Source organism: Phalacrocorax carbo, chromosome 11 (genome assembly GCF_963921805.1).
Source record: "Phalacrocorax carbo chromosome 11, bPhaCar2.1, whole genome shotgun sequence".
NCBI classification, from domain to species: Eukaryota; Metazoa; Chordata; class Aves; order Suliformes; family Phalacrocoracidae; genus Phalacrocorax; species Phalacrocorax carbo.
Window position 1 is genome coordinate 19,786,065 of NC_087523.1, and position 17,403 is coordinate 19,803,467.

Below are 17,403 nucleotides of genomic sequence, written 5' to 3' on the forward strand. Positions count from 1 at the left end.
AGCCCAGAGACAAGTCCAGCCACAGTATGATTTTACAGCATTTAAAAAAGCAAGTATCTGTCTGCTTAAGCAAGCACCTATTTCAGGTCACTTGTAGGGAAATGACTGTGCCATCACCGGCCCCTCTCCAGCAAGAATGCTAACTGGAGCCCTCCGGCACGAACCGCATGTGACCAGCAAACCTGGCAAGCTCAGACCTTGCTCCCCTTTGTGTTCTTCTGCTCCTCCTAGGACGCTGCTGCCTGCTGACATCTTCACCCATCTTCATGCAGATTTTACTATCTGACACGAGGCATTTCAGCTGAGTGAATGGGAAATTAATGCGAAACCAAAAGGACCTTGGTCCAGGGCTGCTGAACTCCCGTAGGGCCCCTGGAGGCGACATTTCCAGCTCTCCATGCCCATCTCTCAGAAGAAAGAGATCTCATACAGGCCATTAATAGTAATTTCTCTGTGGGTCTCCTGAAGGCCGATGCTCAGCTTCTGTGCTGCTGTGAGCTGACCCAGCACCCTCCAACCAACCGTGTTCAGAAGGGTGGGAGAAGCTGGCAAACACCACAAAAATGGGAATGGCCACCCTGGAGTTGCCCGCTCTTGCTCAAACTTCACTGCTACAAATCAGCCATCTCCTGCTCACGGCAGGCCAGGAGCTGGTACTGTCGTACCAAAACACACTCAGAGTCCTCCTGTGGCCCCACGAACTTCACCCTGACCCTCACTGGGAGAGCTGCTCCTCCTGGCAGAGCCACCAGCACAAGTAGCCTCCCAAAAAGTGCAGCTCTTGGGAAAAACCAGCTGCTCCTGGCCAACCCCATGGGAAGGGATTTTAGTTTCAAGAGCTTTCCACAGATCAGTAGGGTCTTGTGCAGTAGCGATGCTGCTGAGAGCGGCGCAGCTCCAGTAACATACCTCACAGCGTCTCTGCAAATGTGCTTTTGCACGGTGCTTTACACTGAGCTTCCCAACCTCTTCCAACAACCTTTGCGAGAGCGCTCAGTGGGACATCTCCTCCCGGGCATCCATTTGAAAAGCAACAGCAGACGACCAGGACACCTGAAGGGTGGAAAGCAGGCAGGTGGAAAAGGAAAAGGATTAAGCCATGAAAGATTAAGGTACAAAACAGCCAACTAAAACAACCAACCAAACCTGGTGCTGAGTATGCTCACTCTTAGTTATCAGAACTGAAGCCTGTTTATTTCGGTTTTTGATACACCAGACAATTCGATATATTTTTTTACTTAATTTAACAAGCCTGCAAAACTACAGCATTTCTTATTTCAGTAGTTCATGTCATTACATTTATTTAGCCAGCATAATTTTCACCCTGAATCTCCACAGTACTTCAAATTTTTTTTTCCTGGCTTGGTGAGGGATAAAGCTGAGCAAATATTAGTAATGGATAATTAATTCAACCATTTCTTTTCCATCTCCTCTGAGACACTCATTCACTGGATGTTGTTCAAGATTCAACACTTATTTCTTTCTCTTCTTTAGTTAGCTTCTAAACTATTTTCAATGGTTTCTGACACCTGTAATATGAACGCTTTTGAATGGACATAGGCCACAGATTGTGTTTGCCTGATGGGGGCAAAAACACTTCTAGACTCTTGCTTTCTCTCTTTTTTTTTGCCTGTAAGGGTCCTGAGAAAAAGCTGTATAAATAAGGCACAAAGGAAGCACATTCACTCTCAAATGCAGAACATTCATGGAAAGCAGTTGCCCAGCTCTGCTGTAGATACTGAGGTTTCTATTCTATATTGAGAGTGCCTAAAGGTCCTAGCCTGTAGCCTAGCATTTCATGGGCCTGCTCAGTCCCTGGGGCCGCTTCCGCATCCAGCAAGAGCTCAGTGACCCCGGCAGCTCCCGCTGCGTCGCCGGTACCTGCATACTCGTATTCAGGGAAATGAGAAACTTAAAAACACATTTACTATATGAACAAATGCATGAAGTCAAAGTCTTACCTTCTTACAGAACTTTGCTTAACCCGTTCTACAATGAACTAGCAAATACAGTCGGAAAACTTCCCATCTGTTCCTTCTTTTTTTTACCCGTTACTACCCAACTCATGTTATCATCAGCACCTGCCTCTGGGCCTGAGTCTCTGTTACCTATAGCGTTCACAGACAACAAATGTCAACATTATAAGCCACATACAAACAGGCCGTTAACCGTATACTCACAAGCTCCTCCATATGACACTGACAATAAAGTGCTTAAGTCTTTTTCTGATAAAGCCCTTTCTGCGCAGTAAGTGAAACAGATACGGCACAGTAAATTTGACTGCCTCAGACACAGCTGTGCTACCAATGCGCGTGTGGTTTGGCAGCATAATCTTTTACTCTGATAAACTATTAAATGCCAAAGTAAGCTTCTTAAGTTAATCAGGGCTTGATTTAAACAAACAAGCCACCAGAAGATTAACAGAAATCCTCAATGGAATCTGAGCACAAAACCAGTCTGTTCACAAAGTCCCGGGCCAAGTCCATAAAAGCAACTGCACTGGGATGAAACTGGCCCAGTGACACCCTTTTCCCCGCCTTATGGGCATCATTAATGAAAAAGATGGTAATTCTCTGAAACACCAACCCAAACATTTCCACCTACATTGATGCAAACAGCAGTTTTGGCTACATCGTCACAACCGTATATGCTAATACTGCTCATCAGGAGGAGGAGGAGGCAGGATGGCTCCATTTTTGTGGTGGAGAGAAGTCAGCTGAACCCTTCAGGAAGAGACCCAGACCTGCCCGAGCCGAAGCCTCCGGCGTTACCAACCGCGTTTGCAGCCGCAGCAGAAATTCCACCCTGCGGGAGCACCTTGTGGGCTAAGGAAGCGCTGGGGGCGAGAGCAGCAGTCCTGTGGGTAACTTCACTGCAACAAGGCACTGCTCCGACGAGCAGGGCTCCTCGTAGTAGTTAAGTTATACATATGCATAAATATTCACAGGTTCAGCACCTAAACAGGTAAAGATAATAATTTAAAAACTCTCACCTTAGGCCCAATATTGCTATTTTATCCCACAAAGGCAATTAAAGACCAAACCTTGGTGAACAAAACGTGCCAGGCTGGAGCCCATACGAAGTGTCTTTGGGCTGACATGCTATATATATATATCAGGTCCTTTGTTAGAGAGTATTTATTTAATTCTGTTGCTCTACATACTCTCTCTCAGTGCTTTCAGTACTATGACTGGCACATTTTCAAGTATTACCTTTTTCCAATTGCAAAACCATCTTCTTTCTTTGTGGTTTTTTTTTTTTGTGGTTGTTTTCCGTGAAAGCTGCTGATTATCTCCCAACTGTCCTCATTTCATGAAAAAGTCTTGTTATTTTAAGTGTACCTTTTTCCATTCATTTATTTACAACCAACTTTGCTAAGCTGAAAATTTACACTGAGCTTGAGATAAAATCAATACATTAAAGACTATCAAAATATTCACAGAGCCAAAATCTAGGGTAGGATAGCTACAAAAAATATTCCTCCATGACATTTCACTTGCCCTTGGGCAAAAATGGTTCATTTTGACACGACAAAGTTTAATGCCGCTTTTGCTTGCTTTTTCGTTACTGAGACTATGCTAAAAATACGTACGAGGAGACCAGTTGATGACTAAAGAAAAACATTCTATTTAATCACAATATGTACATCCAAAATAGAAATTACAAAGCTGCATTTCAAAACGCATTCACGACGCCGCTCTGCCACGGTCAATGTGCCAGATGCACAGTTCTTGCAAGCTACTGGCAAAAAGCAAACTCCAGCCACGGACAACGCGCTGACAGGCATCAGGGGAAAGGAAAACCAGACGGGCAGCAGGGCGTGCGGAGGCAGGAGGCCACCCCGGGCACCTGTAGCTCTGCAGCCACCCTTCGCATTCATTCACTCCCTACTTACCTCTCCCACCGGCCCCCAACAGCTCCTGCGTTCCCGTGTGGTTTTGACCTTTCTTCCCTGAGCCGTTGTGCCAGGCTAACAGAAGACTTCTTCCTACATCATTATTTCATATTGAAATGTTTTGCACACACGGCATTTCAAAGTTGCGGTTAGGCCCAATAGCAGTGTAACCACATTTTACATTTGGGCAAGCGCTTTAGTTTATATTGCACTGAAACTGTCCTTTCACAGAGAAACTTGCCTGAGGTCACTGAGGAAGCCTGTGGGAAAGCTAGCAAGACAGCCCCTTGTTGCAAAATCCCACTAGCTGCAGGACCATCACTTCTCTCTTTCATATTAAAGCAGAAAGAAATGAATATATTGAATTCCTCATTGTTATCCTCCTCAGGTAGCTTCATATTCTGCTTCAATTAGTCCTCTCTTTCTTTAGATTCACCTTGGGTCTCAATTTTCCTCACATTAGAGACGTGTTGTCACCAGTGACAAATGCAAAGCTCCCATTCTCAGACTGTGCTGCCGGTGACTTGGAGCAACTCTACATCAAGTACAAAGTGTACCACTTGGAGGGGAATATGAATAATACCGTGCTGCTGCTTTAGTACAACTACATCTCTGCACAGGAAAAAAAAAACCAAACAGCACAAGAAACAGTAAAAAAATAAAAATATCTATATCTCCTTTTCCTTCTGCCAATATTCCCAGAGCTTAATGGAATGCAAAGATACTGAATATAAATGATTAAATAAAAAGGCAAATGGAGTTTCTTCTTGGTCAAAATCAAGTATAGAATCAGTTTGGCATCTTCCATGTCCTCTGTCAGGGAATTAGTACTTAACATTTAACATCTCCAAAGTGCTGTCCATCAATTGCCTTATTAACCTGACACCTGCCAGCCCCGTGGATGCTCTCTGTCACCTCGGTGCAGGAAATTTGCTAATTTTTATGAACACATTCAGCCTTTCCATAGCAGGAATGGTAGGTTATTTCAGTTTTTTCCTCCCTGCCAGTGAGCGCAGTGGCAGCAATCCCTCAATCCATTCATTGGCAGCTGACATCATCTCCTGCCAAAAGGCCACCTCCTCTTGCGTGGAGTCCATCCAGTCCACAGAGATGCCATAGCTCAAACCTGTAAAGAACAAGGAAATTACAACGTTGGGAGCTACACAAAGAGTTTCTACTGCATGCAGAAATACTCAATGGGATGTAACTGTTGCAGGCAGTATGTTAACATAAAAGGTGCCGACCTCCCCTCAGCAAGTTGCACCCTAAACACCTCCTGTTCTTCTGCTAATGACCTCCATTTTACACCAGTGTTCAGAATGAAGCCAATGTAAAAGCCACAAAACGCAAGAATCCTAAACGTAACCTGCCAAGGAGACTAATATTGGGCTCAAGCGCTTTCTGCATCTTTTGGAATAGCAAAGGTCTAAAAGGCTTGGGTTTCCCCTTAAAATATTTTCTTGTGGACAGGGTGTGGTATTTGTCAAAATTCTCTTGCTCTACTCTTCATTTGTATAGGAATCAAACATATGATAGCAGAAAAGTGTGTACATTAATTCCAACTCAATTATTCAACCGAATTTTCATGTGCCAACTACTTGTCAATGAGATAAAGGTCTAAATTTGGATCACAGCTTATCTTGGGGCTGGTATTTTACATCTTGCTTATTAGCTTATTCTTGTTGCCACTTCCCACTGAATAGTTCACAACCCTTCTGGTGACATGTTAGAGACTTAAAGCAGAACACGCAGCGAATCCAATAAACAGAGGTGCACCTGCAAGGCAGACCTTCCAGCTACTACGAGCCTTTTCCTGATACCCTCAAGGAACAGTTATCCTTTATTGCATCAGTCTGAAATCTTCTGCTTCTGCTTGTCTTTCACCTCTTAGAAAGCCCTCTTGCTTGACAATAAATAGTTTAGAAAACCTTAGATGTCCCACTTACAAAAATACAAGGATGAACATGCTATCTGTCCAAGCCTAGGTATGGGGTACACTGAAAGCTGGGATAGGATGTTTAGAGAGGCGCAAACCTCCATGATGGACAGCTGGACACTGGGAGATGGTCCCATCTGCTCTTTACAACTGTGGCTTCAAAATATTGGAATTTTCCCAACCTCAAGGGTGGGTAACCCCATTGAAGTAAAACACTTCCAGCTAAGCGCAGGTCTAAGTCCTTCTCTGAACTGGAACCTGATGCCCCCAACTCCCAGGGACCGTGACTATCTCCCAGTGGAGCAAACGGTACCCCTGCTGAGGTCTTTCAGCACTACTTCATCTAAATAAAAATAAAAAAAAACCCCAAACCTAACGATAACACCTTAGTCTATCCCCAGACAACTCCATTCTTCCAATCTGTGATTTAATTCCAGCTGATGTACTCTCAGTACTGATGACTCACCAGATCAGCTAGTGTAGCTCACCCTGTTTTTCAATTATTAGTTATTTCTACTACTAAAGCATTTCAAGGGAGGAGGTGATGTGGACAGAGTCACCAGGTGGTGCTGTCCCACATGGCATTCAAGTTGTCTTCTCTGAGCACTCTTCCCTGGGAGGAGTGGCAATATAATGTTGATTTGTAATACAGCCTGTTTTCCTGTAACAGCAGGAAAACTCTCTGATGGATTCAAGGAGATTCTTGAGTTTTGCCAGACCTCAGAGCTGATGTTGGCAGAAAATGTGGGAACAGGGTGTTGCTATCACGGTACCAGGGCCACCCCCCATCCAAGACACAGCGCAAGTACCAAGACTCTCACCAGTTACTGACCCTTCCCATCCCTGGTTTCTCCCCGACAGGAAAATGCTCTGCAACTTCCCATTATACCTTGTGGCTCAGCAATACAGTAACAGTATTCATTTAACGTAAAGGAGATCGCTTACCTGTCCCGAGGCCCAGCCTGATCCCTCCAAGGAAATGGTTGGTAAGCTTTTCATGATCCCACACAGTCAGTTCAACACAAGCATCCTTTAGATCCTCTGTGTGAAAGCCGTCATACACAATAGTGTGATTGAAAACAGGGTTTGTGTCTCTTTTTATGACTCGGGTCTTTTGGTAACTCTTCTTACTGGTGTCTGGCAGCACATAGCTTTGAGAGGAGAAAAAATACAGCGTGTAGTACGGAATGTCACCCGAGATTTGAATTGTTCCTATGAAGTTCCTCAGTCTAAACAAGCCTCAGTTCTCAAGAAAGGAGGAATTGGGTCTCAATGTAAGAAATCTCTGTAGATTTAATAGGAAATGTTCATACTTCCCAGATGAAACTATTTTTTTGCGGGCCAAGAAAATCCATTTTAAAAGCAACCATTTTCAGAAAGGAGGGTACTTGCTTAAAATTTCCTGCTTTTGGCAAATTTTTTCTTGAAAACTAGCGTTTTGCAATAAAAAAAATGGACATTACTTTCACATATTTCTATTTTCATAAATTTTCATCACTTAGATGCCTAAGAGGGCATTTCAGAATGGTCAGTTAGGCTTCCTGAGCAGCAAAACTTTCTGCAGGATAACTCTCTAAGTATTTAAAATATACAAAAAACATGGCGAGCACTTCAAAGTCCTGAAAAAATCTTAAAATCCCCTTAAAAATATTTATTTTTCTGGAATATTTGCAGCAGCTTTTCCCATATAACAGGAGAACTGGTGTGGCAGGCTGCAGAAAACACGCACATACTGAATTCTGGAGAAGATCAAAGCAGGATCCAACTGGCTGTATGTCAGTTCTGGTGAGGCCCTAACAAATTCCCAAACTTTGCACATGAGCCCGTACCAAGGCAAAACGCACAACTTCATATGGACACACCGGGCCGAGGTGCAGGGCCCACATATTCCTCTCACTCAGACGTTATTGAGGCAAATCCCTGAGTGAGTCACAGGCAGGGGTTGACCAAAAGCTTTATCATGGCAAGGATTTTCCTAATTTGACCACAAATGGATAACAAGGGCAGTTCTCTCCTACAGAGCCCAGTGCAACATGAAGGCTTTACAGTACGGAAGCACAGCTAGGTGAGCTTAAGAAAAGAGAAGAAAACATACCGCTTTGTGGAGGGACAGACCCAGGATCGAAGCCAATACCATGCTCACGCACTTACCATTTCACAAAGGAGTCAACTCCAGAAGGGCGCAACTGCAGCAGGTCCTTGACGTCTTTCACCCAAATGTGAACTTCGCCAGAAGGAGGATTCTTGGGACCTGCCATTTAGGAGAAGAGAAAAACCGTCACGCCAGTCCTTACAACAGCTAGCAAAATGACAGGCTGCCGCTCCAGGGCCCTGAGGGAGCAGCAACATGACTTCTCTGTGTACTCACTGCCTCGCGAGCTCTGCACCCCTCTGCCTGCGTGCCGCAGCACTACTACCAGCCCCGTCACGCTTGCAGCCGCAGAGGGCTCCTGACACAGTGTGCTGGTGCTGCTTTGAAACAGGAAAGGAGAAGGAACTGCTGGGCAAACCCAGCCTTGTGCTTGCCCCACGGTAAGAGGGGCTGTGTGTTGCTGCTACCACATCACAGCACCCTGCAGTGCCCACAGTGCTCATAACAGCTTGAGGCTGTTGAGCCCTTCCTCTTGCCCAATACTCTCCCAGTAAGTCCAGATGTGAAAATTAGATGTAGGCTGCAGATAGTGCTATCAAGCACTGCTGGTCGTGCCTTTGTGTTGATCTCTAAGATCTTGCTCTAATGAGATTACTCTTTAACCAGCTCTTAAACAGATGAGGCATTGCAAGTTGCATGTCTATGTATGGGCAATACTACTTAATGTATGAAGCACATTTTACCTAGGCTTCCTGGAGGGACATACTTAATAGACAAATTCATCACTCCTCGATGATCCACACCGTTAACAGCAGAAAGGCTCTGAAATGGAAAGAGTTATGACTGACTAAATGAGGGATGGTGTAAACATAGCAAGGCAAACAGCTTTGGAGTTCAGTGGAGAGGCACAAACAGACAAACTCTGAGTTTGCCTGGCTGGGGCAGCCTGTTCTCAGGGCAGCTCCTTCCCTTGTGGCTTTGTTCTCAAACTCAGTCCCTCAGAACCAAAAGCCTGAGGATTCAGAGCAAGGCTGCCCTTCTAGACATGTGCACCTGGACATAATTAAGCACTAATCTCCTTTATTTTCTGAAAAGGGATCTCAAATCAGACCTCTCTGAACCCAGACACATGCAGGAACCTCTACAGGCTTTACAAAATGTGGCACCTGAATATTTACCTCTCAAGGCATGTTCAAGTGCATCACCTGGTACCCTACTGTCTATTTCTAAGGGATGGTCTTTATGTGAGTAGAGAGAGAGCCAAAGGCATATCATAGTTTCTGCTGATTAGTGTCAGACCACATTTATGAAAGTGTTCTACAGATCAGCCACCAAGTAAGACCCGAGAAGGCCTGTGTTCAGAGCACTGAATACTGCACTAACGTGTCCAGGGCTTGTGGGCGTTTTACTGCGCTTCCCTAGGTACAGTTCAGGTTGCTCTGCTCCACCACACCACCCAAAGTCCTCAGAGGAGTCAGGAAGGACTTCTGCCACCCCTAAAGACTTCAAGATTGGGCTAGAAAGCAGGATTGCAGCTGAGACACACTTACTCGGGGCTTCAGCGGGTACCAGTTGAGTTTCCTGTTGCTCCAGTCCCAGCTGGCCAAGTCTACTTCAATCTCTCCCAAGAAACTGTTACGCCCCAGTGGATCATTGTGCCAAACAGAGAGATTTAATTTTTGGATCAGCAAGACCATTTTCTCTATTTTATACTAGAGGAAGAAAGAGAAGTCAGGTTGTTCAAATTTTTCTTCTGTTTCTTTCGCAACCAGAAATAAACTACTCAAAAGCTTGAATAAGCTCTGACTGAGACACTCAAACCCGCTCTACTGGCCTTGCTCTCAACATCTCTTTTTTTTGCCCTGCAGCAATACTGCTACCCTGACAAAGCTTTTCTGCTGAGCACAGGGAAACCTAGTGCGCTGTGCATCACAGGGCAAACCCAATATTCTTTCAAGAATTATTAACACAGGCCCGGGCATTCATAAACAATCCTCTATGCTTTAATGAGTGAGATCTCATAATGAAGACCTTTCTTACTAGTCCCACACCTCGTGCACCAGGGAAGGGAAGAACACCCCTTGCTCTGGATGAAGACAGCACAGGATGCAGTTCCCTATCTCATCCAAAGATGACTGTGAGGTTTTAACAGAGAAATCTAGGGTGCCACACAGATGGGTGCAGAGAAACCTTTAACACCTCTGCCCTCACAAACCCAAGGGAAGAGCAGCGCAGCATTGACAGGAGGCAGGTGCAGACGCCTGGCCAAGGAGGCAGGACCTTTCCAGACCTGCTGTGGTATGGGTGCCTGCTACAACACAGGTTTTCAGAGCATGTATTTGTTCTTACCCGTAACACCTCGTTGTAAATAGGATTCACTGTCTTCTTCTTCACCGAAGTTTTCCTCTTACCCATTCTAGCTTTGTCTGGGAGCAGGTAAGTTTTAACGTACCTGGAAAAGAAAACAAACTCCAGATGGGTATTGTTCCATATCACCAAGATCTAATAAGCGGACAACACTTGTGAACAGTGACATGGAAACAAAAGACCTGGAGCTGACTCTTTGAAGGCAAAACTGATTAAGAGACTTCCTAGGATATTAACTCGGCTTGCATGTGAAGTTATAAATCTCACTGGAGGTGAATGGATGCCACCAACATTCAGAACAGGCAGCTGCCTAGGCAATATGGGAAGCCAGCAAGGCCACATATCCAGTTTCTGAAATGCCCATAACTATAGCATCTCTGTGCATTCTCAAAATCAGGGTGAAATTAGAGAGGAAGAAAGAGGTGGAACATCTTTAAGTCTCTCTCTCAGGGCTCAAATCCAAGCTTCTTTTCATCATCTTTCGAACTAGAGATAACTAACCTCTGTACAGCTGCCACTGTGCCCCTAACAGCACTTCTTTATGGACTTTCTTTTCATATAGACAGGTATGTGTCTGCATCACCGGAGTTATTACCGAAGTGTATTCACCATGGGGAGATCAAGGTTCACATGGACACAGAGAGAACACATTCCAGTGATAATAGGAACTGTCTTTGTAGTGATCAAAGCTTTCTCAATCTATTCAAATTTAAGTCTGTGGCAACATATTTACTGATGCGAATGGCTCCAGAACCATCAGCTAGGAAAGTCCCAGCAGTAAGCATGCACCAGAAGTCTGAAGGATGGAAGAAACCTTGACAGTTGAAAAAAGAATACATAAGAAAAAAAAAAAACCCTACAGAAAACAAAATTCAGCAACATAGAAGTCACAGGGCACCAAAGCATCACTCACGGGTCAGATCTGCCTTTCTTCTCATCCACAACAGCCAAGTCCTTGCACTGGGACACATGAACCTGGAACTCCCGGTTCTTCTCGTCATAGTCTAGAGCAAACTCCACGGTACCTTGGGCATCCACGCTCCCAAAATCACCGCTGTAGACACTGAGCACACTGCCACTCACCTGCCAGGTGGAAGAGCAAGGTCAGTGCCAGTGAAATAGGCACCCTCCTGACTTGGTTTCTGGACAAAGCCAATAGTCTGGAACGTGCATTCCCAGAGAAATAATCTGCAGTTTCTGTCCTTGTGTGGTATTGTGTCCTTGACACACAAACGGTACACATACACATCTATGCTCAAGCAAGCAAGGGCTGGGGAACCCAAATAAGGGTCTCACAAGGATGTGCTATCCTAGACCAGGACCTAGAAGCACTATTCTCCTGAATGCTCAATAAATGCAGAAGATTTTTAACCCCTAAATCCCAAAACTTTGGGAAACAGAGTCAAAAATTACAGGCCACACAAGTCTCTTCCCTTTCCCTATGCTTACAATACAAACAGCTGCTATCCTGACCCAGTCTCACCACTAAGAAAGAAATACATTGAGAGAACTTGAACTACTTGTATATAAACTATTTCTGGTACATATAGTCACACAATTGTCAATCAATTTTTAAAATGGGCTAGTAAGAATCATATCAGACTATAAATATAGGGAAAACTATTACTATCTTGTCGCTTGCTCACAATGTGCGTGGAGCTGTACAAAACAGAAATAGGTATAACCCCTGTCCCGAAGAGCCACTGTCCCACCAGAGACAGCCTGTGGGCATCTACCTGCCACAAAGGCACAGCAAAATGGCGTTTCTACAGGTATAAACCGGGAGCAAGGCATCCAAGAGTCACTTGCTTTCCCAGAACAAACTGCATTTGCCCATAGGCCTTGGGGTTTTATTTTTTCAAGGCTTTGTCTTTCACGGGTAGAAAGTGATGAAGCAGAAACAAAACACAGCTCCAGAAAGATGAGAGAATTTTCTATTGCATCAATCACGCATGATTCCTGACAGGATAACATAAAAGCTAATGCCATTTACAAAGCAAATAATTAACCCTCTTGGCACTTCTCTGTGGTACAGTCATGAACATTTATCAAAAAACTTTTCTAGTAATTAACCCCATTCTTCTCTGTCTTCCCCTTCTTCCTTTGGTTCTGAACGCCATTCTGTTCCAACCTACAAGAACCCACTAAACATCTCCTTCAGTCCTTGGAGCTGCATGTACCATCCCATCAGGATACTCACCCCAGCAGAGAATCCTGAGAGAGATTTTCAAGAACACCTGTGTGACTTGGACACAAAAGGCTCATTTATCGCTCCCAGACTCTCCAGACTAGGAGGAGGACTCATGCCCCAAAGTCCTAGGGTTTTTTTAACATATTTATCTACATTCATGACCTCTCCCTACTAGCTTTCCTTCACATATATTCTTTAAATCTCACATATGCACCTTGGAGATGTCTATAATACTAATACAGCAAATTCAAGCACATCTAAGCAGCTCCCCACAAAACACTGTCTCTAAGGAATCTGTTTAAAAATGGTCAACTAAACACCCTCAGTTCTTTTCAGCTTTCCTTAGAAGTTGAAGCTCTACATCACGCTTTTGCTGACCAACTCTGAGTTCCCTCGAATTTGCTGTCGAAGTGAAGGACAAGCTTGCAGAGGGCACCCGTCTGCAGTCCCAGCTCTCTCAGAGCCGAACCACAAACGTGTCACTAATAGCTGTGTGCCTCATTTCCCCACCCAGAAAAAGGCCACCCCTCTCTCCTGCACACCGCCAGGCTTCAGAGCATCCGCACTTGGGAGAGGGGGCTATCGTTTGCTGTGAATTTGTCTAACAATGACCCAGTTGCTCTCTAATGTGAGATGGTACCTGGAGACACTCCTTTAATGCAAGCAAGTAATTAACCATCGCCATTCTTTTAATAATGTACCCTGCAGAAACCAACAGGATACTCTGGAGGCCACATCACCAGTATCAGCCAAAATGCAGTGTCACCGCATCCGACTGAGAAAACCCACCTAGCAAGATGTACGCGTTAAAAACCTACCGAGGAGACAGATGCCATGTCGGACGAGTGGCTGCCAATGCTAGGCGTCTTTTTGTGCTTGTTAAACTGGAAGCTGATTTCCGACGCCGTGTCTGATTCAGTCTGCTCAGAAAATAACAAGCACCTTTAAGCTCTGCCGTATAAGCACTTTGCAACACTACAGAGAAAAACCAATAGCTCAGCAGAGTCCCATTAAGCAGCGATCAGGTTAGGAGAGTGGAGGAGAGTGCAGGGAGTCTCCCCAGAGGCATTCCCTCTGACCGGCAGTGAACGTCATCATTAACTGCCTCCAAACAGAGCTGCATGCAACTGCCTGGGCTCCTGGGAAGGGCACGGAATAGCATGGTTTGAGACAGAGGGAAACACTAAGACTCTTCCAGGATAGAAGGATTGGTCTTGGTTTTGGGGGGCTTTTTTCTTAAGGCTTTTCTCATTTACTTACAACATAACCAAGGCACGCTTTAGAGCAAGTACTGACAGTTTCCAGGAGAAACATTCTCATGAAAGCGACTGCCCTTCAGGGGATGCTGTCAACATTATTCCAGCCATTTCTGGCAGCTCGCCTACCTCAGACAACAGGAGAGGAGAGGATCTGCTCAGCTCTTTGACTCTTTCAGGTTCAAGAAACTGATGGGGTATCAAATGAGGTTTATTGTACGCTGTAGGTACAAACAAAAAAAGGCATCAAGATATCTTGTCAGAGTCAGGAAAACACACGAAAGTCACATTTTTTTAAGGGCACAAGGAAGAAGGAAAGCTTGCCCCACCTCTGTCGTCTGCCATTGAAGCTAACCCTCCCCAAGACAAAAACTGCTAGCTAACATCCTAAAGCTATTTTCAATATGTTTTCATTCAATGTGTGGGTGTGTGCGAACTCCCTCTAGCGACTGATTTAATTCACTTATTAGCCTAAGGATGCGTATCTTGTTTGTACCACTTTCTCTGTAGATTTAATTTGGACTAAAATCATACAGATCTGCCTCCTTGTCAAAGAAACCAAACAGGCTCACGTTTTCATCTTGTAGCATATTGCCCTGTAGAAAAGAGCTGTGAAATATTTATACTTATAATTTCACCATTGCATATACCTCTCAAATACTCTGCTAGACAAAGAAGTGGACAACAGCCTGATATATAAAAGAAAAAATTCAGAAAGCTTCATCTCAACTTAAAAAGATGGTTACTGGACTTCTTAAATGTCTAAATATAACCTATTTGTTTTATCTTTATCTTTTCTCAATAACCCCCTTGAAGATGGCTACCTTCATCCCAGAAGGATTTGTTTTCAGAAGATATTTGTGCATAAACATGCATGCACATATATACACTTGTTTAGCATGTTAGTCATGATGATACGTTCTTCAGTGCTCAAAATGCCCAACAGCTTCTTTGGAATTTTCGTTTTATGTGATTTACCTTTTATAAGATTTACCATGCATTTGATATTTACTGGTTTTATTCCCAAACATGAGCAAAGCATTAAATCTAGCTGTCTCCACAGTCTACTTGTTATACTGCAAACACTGAAGTGTAAGTCTGTAGAGGAGGGTTTCTGAGGATGATATTTGTGGCTCTAAATAAGCTTTAATAAGGGGAGGCTAAAATTGTGGCTGTCTATGTGACAACCACTGAGCAGCAACGCATCGGGGCCCAGAAGCTTCGAGCCACCGCGCTGTACAACATACGTTGCTGCACCATACGACGGGGCATGTGCTCGGCATGAGGCTACCAGATGAGGTGGGCACAGTCACAGGGCGATGGGATGCAGCGCATCCCACCCGCAGGCTGCCTTCGACACAGCCCCGAAGAGGACCCTCCATCCTCTCACAACGAGGGGTTGGGCTCACTTAAACAGGCTTGATCGTTTTCTCTAGGCGGATTTACCCTTCCTCAGGCACTGCCTTCCCAGCCTTCTCACCTCAGTCCTGGAAGCCTTGGACTTTTCATTTTGCTTTTAGCTGTCCTCTTGAGCTTGCCAGTTTTCACCTTTTGGGGACTTTTATTGGCTTTCTCGGCCGCAGATGCTGCTGCTGCCTTCCTTCAGGGCCCCTTCCTTGGCTGCTGCTTTCTTGGGCTTCTTGGTGGCACAGACATGTTTCTTGGCCATGGGCTTCTTCAGGTTCGCTGCTGGTTCCTTGGTTGCCTTCTCCTTAGCTTGTCTTGGTTTCTCATGGAAAAAACTGCTACCATAAAGTATGTCCCAGGTGGTAGCTGAGGAGATCAGGCCAGCAAGTGGGGGCTGCTCTGGGTCAGGTGAGAGGCCCAGGCTGGGCACTGCAAGCCCAGTAAGCGTGTGACAGGAGCCTGCGGCATGGCTCGCACGCTGGATGCAAGCTCTGGCACCTCCGATTAATCCACTGTGCAGGCTGCCATGCAGCTCCCACAGTACTCGGTGAGGGAAGAGGAGAGACGGGTACAAGCTTCTTGCCAACCCTTTGAAGCCCTTGTGTTTTTTGCCAAAGACACTGAGCAACATGCCATCAATCTAGCTCCAATTTCCTGGCTCTGAATTAAATTTTAGGCACTGTAAGCTCTCTAATTTGATGATGAAACAATATATCACTTTCCTTGCCTGGTACATGCACAGAAGCACCAGGGATGCAGAACTTGGGCATAATGTATTACCTTCAGGGAATGTAAACCAAAAAGGAGAAAGAAAGATGTTACTCACTCTCTGTGGTTGTGTAAATGTTCACCATGCTCTTTGCAAGATTAAGGCTATTTGCTCGGGCCAATGCCTGAGCCGCAGGAGAATGATCCCCATCTTCCTCTGGAATACATGAAAAGCCAAATCAACATGGTAAATAAATAAACACAAATGGGCAGTGTGTCAACAAGCACGTGCGTGTGTGTGTCTCTCTCTCCCGGCTTGTTCACTCTGCTTAGAGCACATTGCAGTTACATTACACAGGGCTGCTTTCAAATCATCAGTGTGCATTAATGTCTCTCCCTGAGAAACTCTTCACACTGTGATGGGAAATGTAAACCCTAGATTAACCCAGTCCCTAAAACGGACCAGCACTCGCAAAGAGCTTCCAGTGAAACACAGCCATCTGCTAATATCATCCTGAAAAGAATGTAATAATAAGGCATAAAACCTGAGAAATATAAGAATGATCTGGTATAGAAAGGAAATATTTATGTTTATCTAAAGTACAATTCAGAATTTTCATATAAATGCTATAAGAGGTAGGAAATAAGCCAAGAAACACACAGTTAAAAATTAAAATCAGATGAGTCTATGGAGAATCCTCTCAAATAGGTCTCACCAAGGTACATGAGGGCAGAAAATTTGGAAAAAGAGGATGGCAAGCTCTCTTCCTAGGTCTTTGCTTGGCAGAGAGCAGAGCTGTGGGAAATCAGAGCCCACATGTAAAAGGAATTGCAATTAACAATAAATTTGGCTCATATTAACACTACACTACACTACACGAGCACATCAAATCCAGAGAGAGAGACTGAGAGAGTGGTGATACTGCTGACACCATCATGGTTGAGAAGACAGTATCAGAACCCAGAAAGATCAGATTCCTTGTTCAGCCCGCTTTGGTTGCAGTTTAATATCCAAATTCACCTGTGGATTCCCAAAAGAACCAAAATGTCATTTAAACAGTGACAGCCAGTGGCTATATCAAGGTAGCCTAACAGGCCATGTATTTGTTAAACACACTGCTTCATGCTTTACTTCTTCTGTTTGTGTCAGATTTATCTCTACCACCACAAAGAATTCCTCCAGCCCCACATTTGACGAAAGTACAGTCTTCCCAATAATAAATATATTGTGTGAAATTATAAATATATTGAGTGAAATAAAGTAAGTTCCTGTGACCTGTTGTAGGTAGCGCTAAAGAAATGGAGGGCTGTCCCGAGCTGAGAGGCTTGCAGTTAAGGCACGAGGGCTGGCAGCAGGGAGGAGGAAGGCAAGGGAACAACACAGCGCTGCCCCCTTTTACACTTGCACCGTGCTACACAAGATTTATTTCCAGAGCTGTTTGCTAAACACATTCCACACATGCTAACGCCACACAAACTGCAATACAGGAAAAATGGACAAATGAAGAAAATATGCAAAATGCAGAGGGGCTAGGGAAGAAAGCAGGCTTA

At 44.6% G+C, this 17,403-nt stretch overlaps 1 protein-coding gene across 5 annotated transcripts in view; it reads right to left on the reverse strand.

The window, feature by feature from the left end:
• Nucleotides 1-3,603: 3,603 nt before the first annotated feature.
• Nucleotides 3,604-17,403, reverse strand: part of LOC104049123 (synaptotagmin-like protein 1) — a 38,002-nt gene continuing 24,202 nt past the window's right edge. For all 5 annotated transcript variants that reach the window (XM_064463325.1, XM_064463324.1, XM_064463327.1 and 2 more), the window contains exons 8-17: nt 15,971-16,069; nt 13,867-13,958; nt 13,300-13,401; nt 11,204-11,373; nt 10,273-10,375; nt 9,474-9,635; nt 8,667-8,745; nt 7,983-8,082; nt 6,777-6,982; nt 3,604-5,021 (exon numbers count right to left, since the gene is read on the reverse strand). In XM_064463325.1, coding sequence (XP_064319395.1) covers nt 4,876-5,021; nt 6,777-6,982; nt 7,983-8,082; nt 8,667-8,745; nt 9,474-9,635; nt 10,273-10,375; nt 11,204-11,373; nt 13,300-13,401; nt 13,867-13,958; nt 15,971-16,069 — 1,259 coding nt within the window. In that variant the 3' untranslated portion in view covers nt 3,604-4,875. The remainder of the gene's footprint in view (nt 5,022-6,776; nt 6,983-7,982; nt 8,083-8,666; nt 8,746-9,473; nt 9,636-10,272; nt 10,376-11,203; nt 11,374-13,299; nt 13,402-13,866; nt 13,959-15,970; nt 16,070-17,403) is intronic.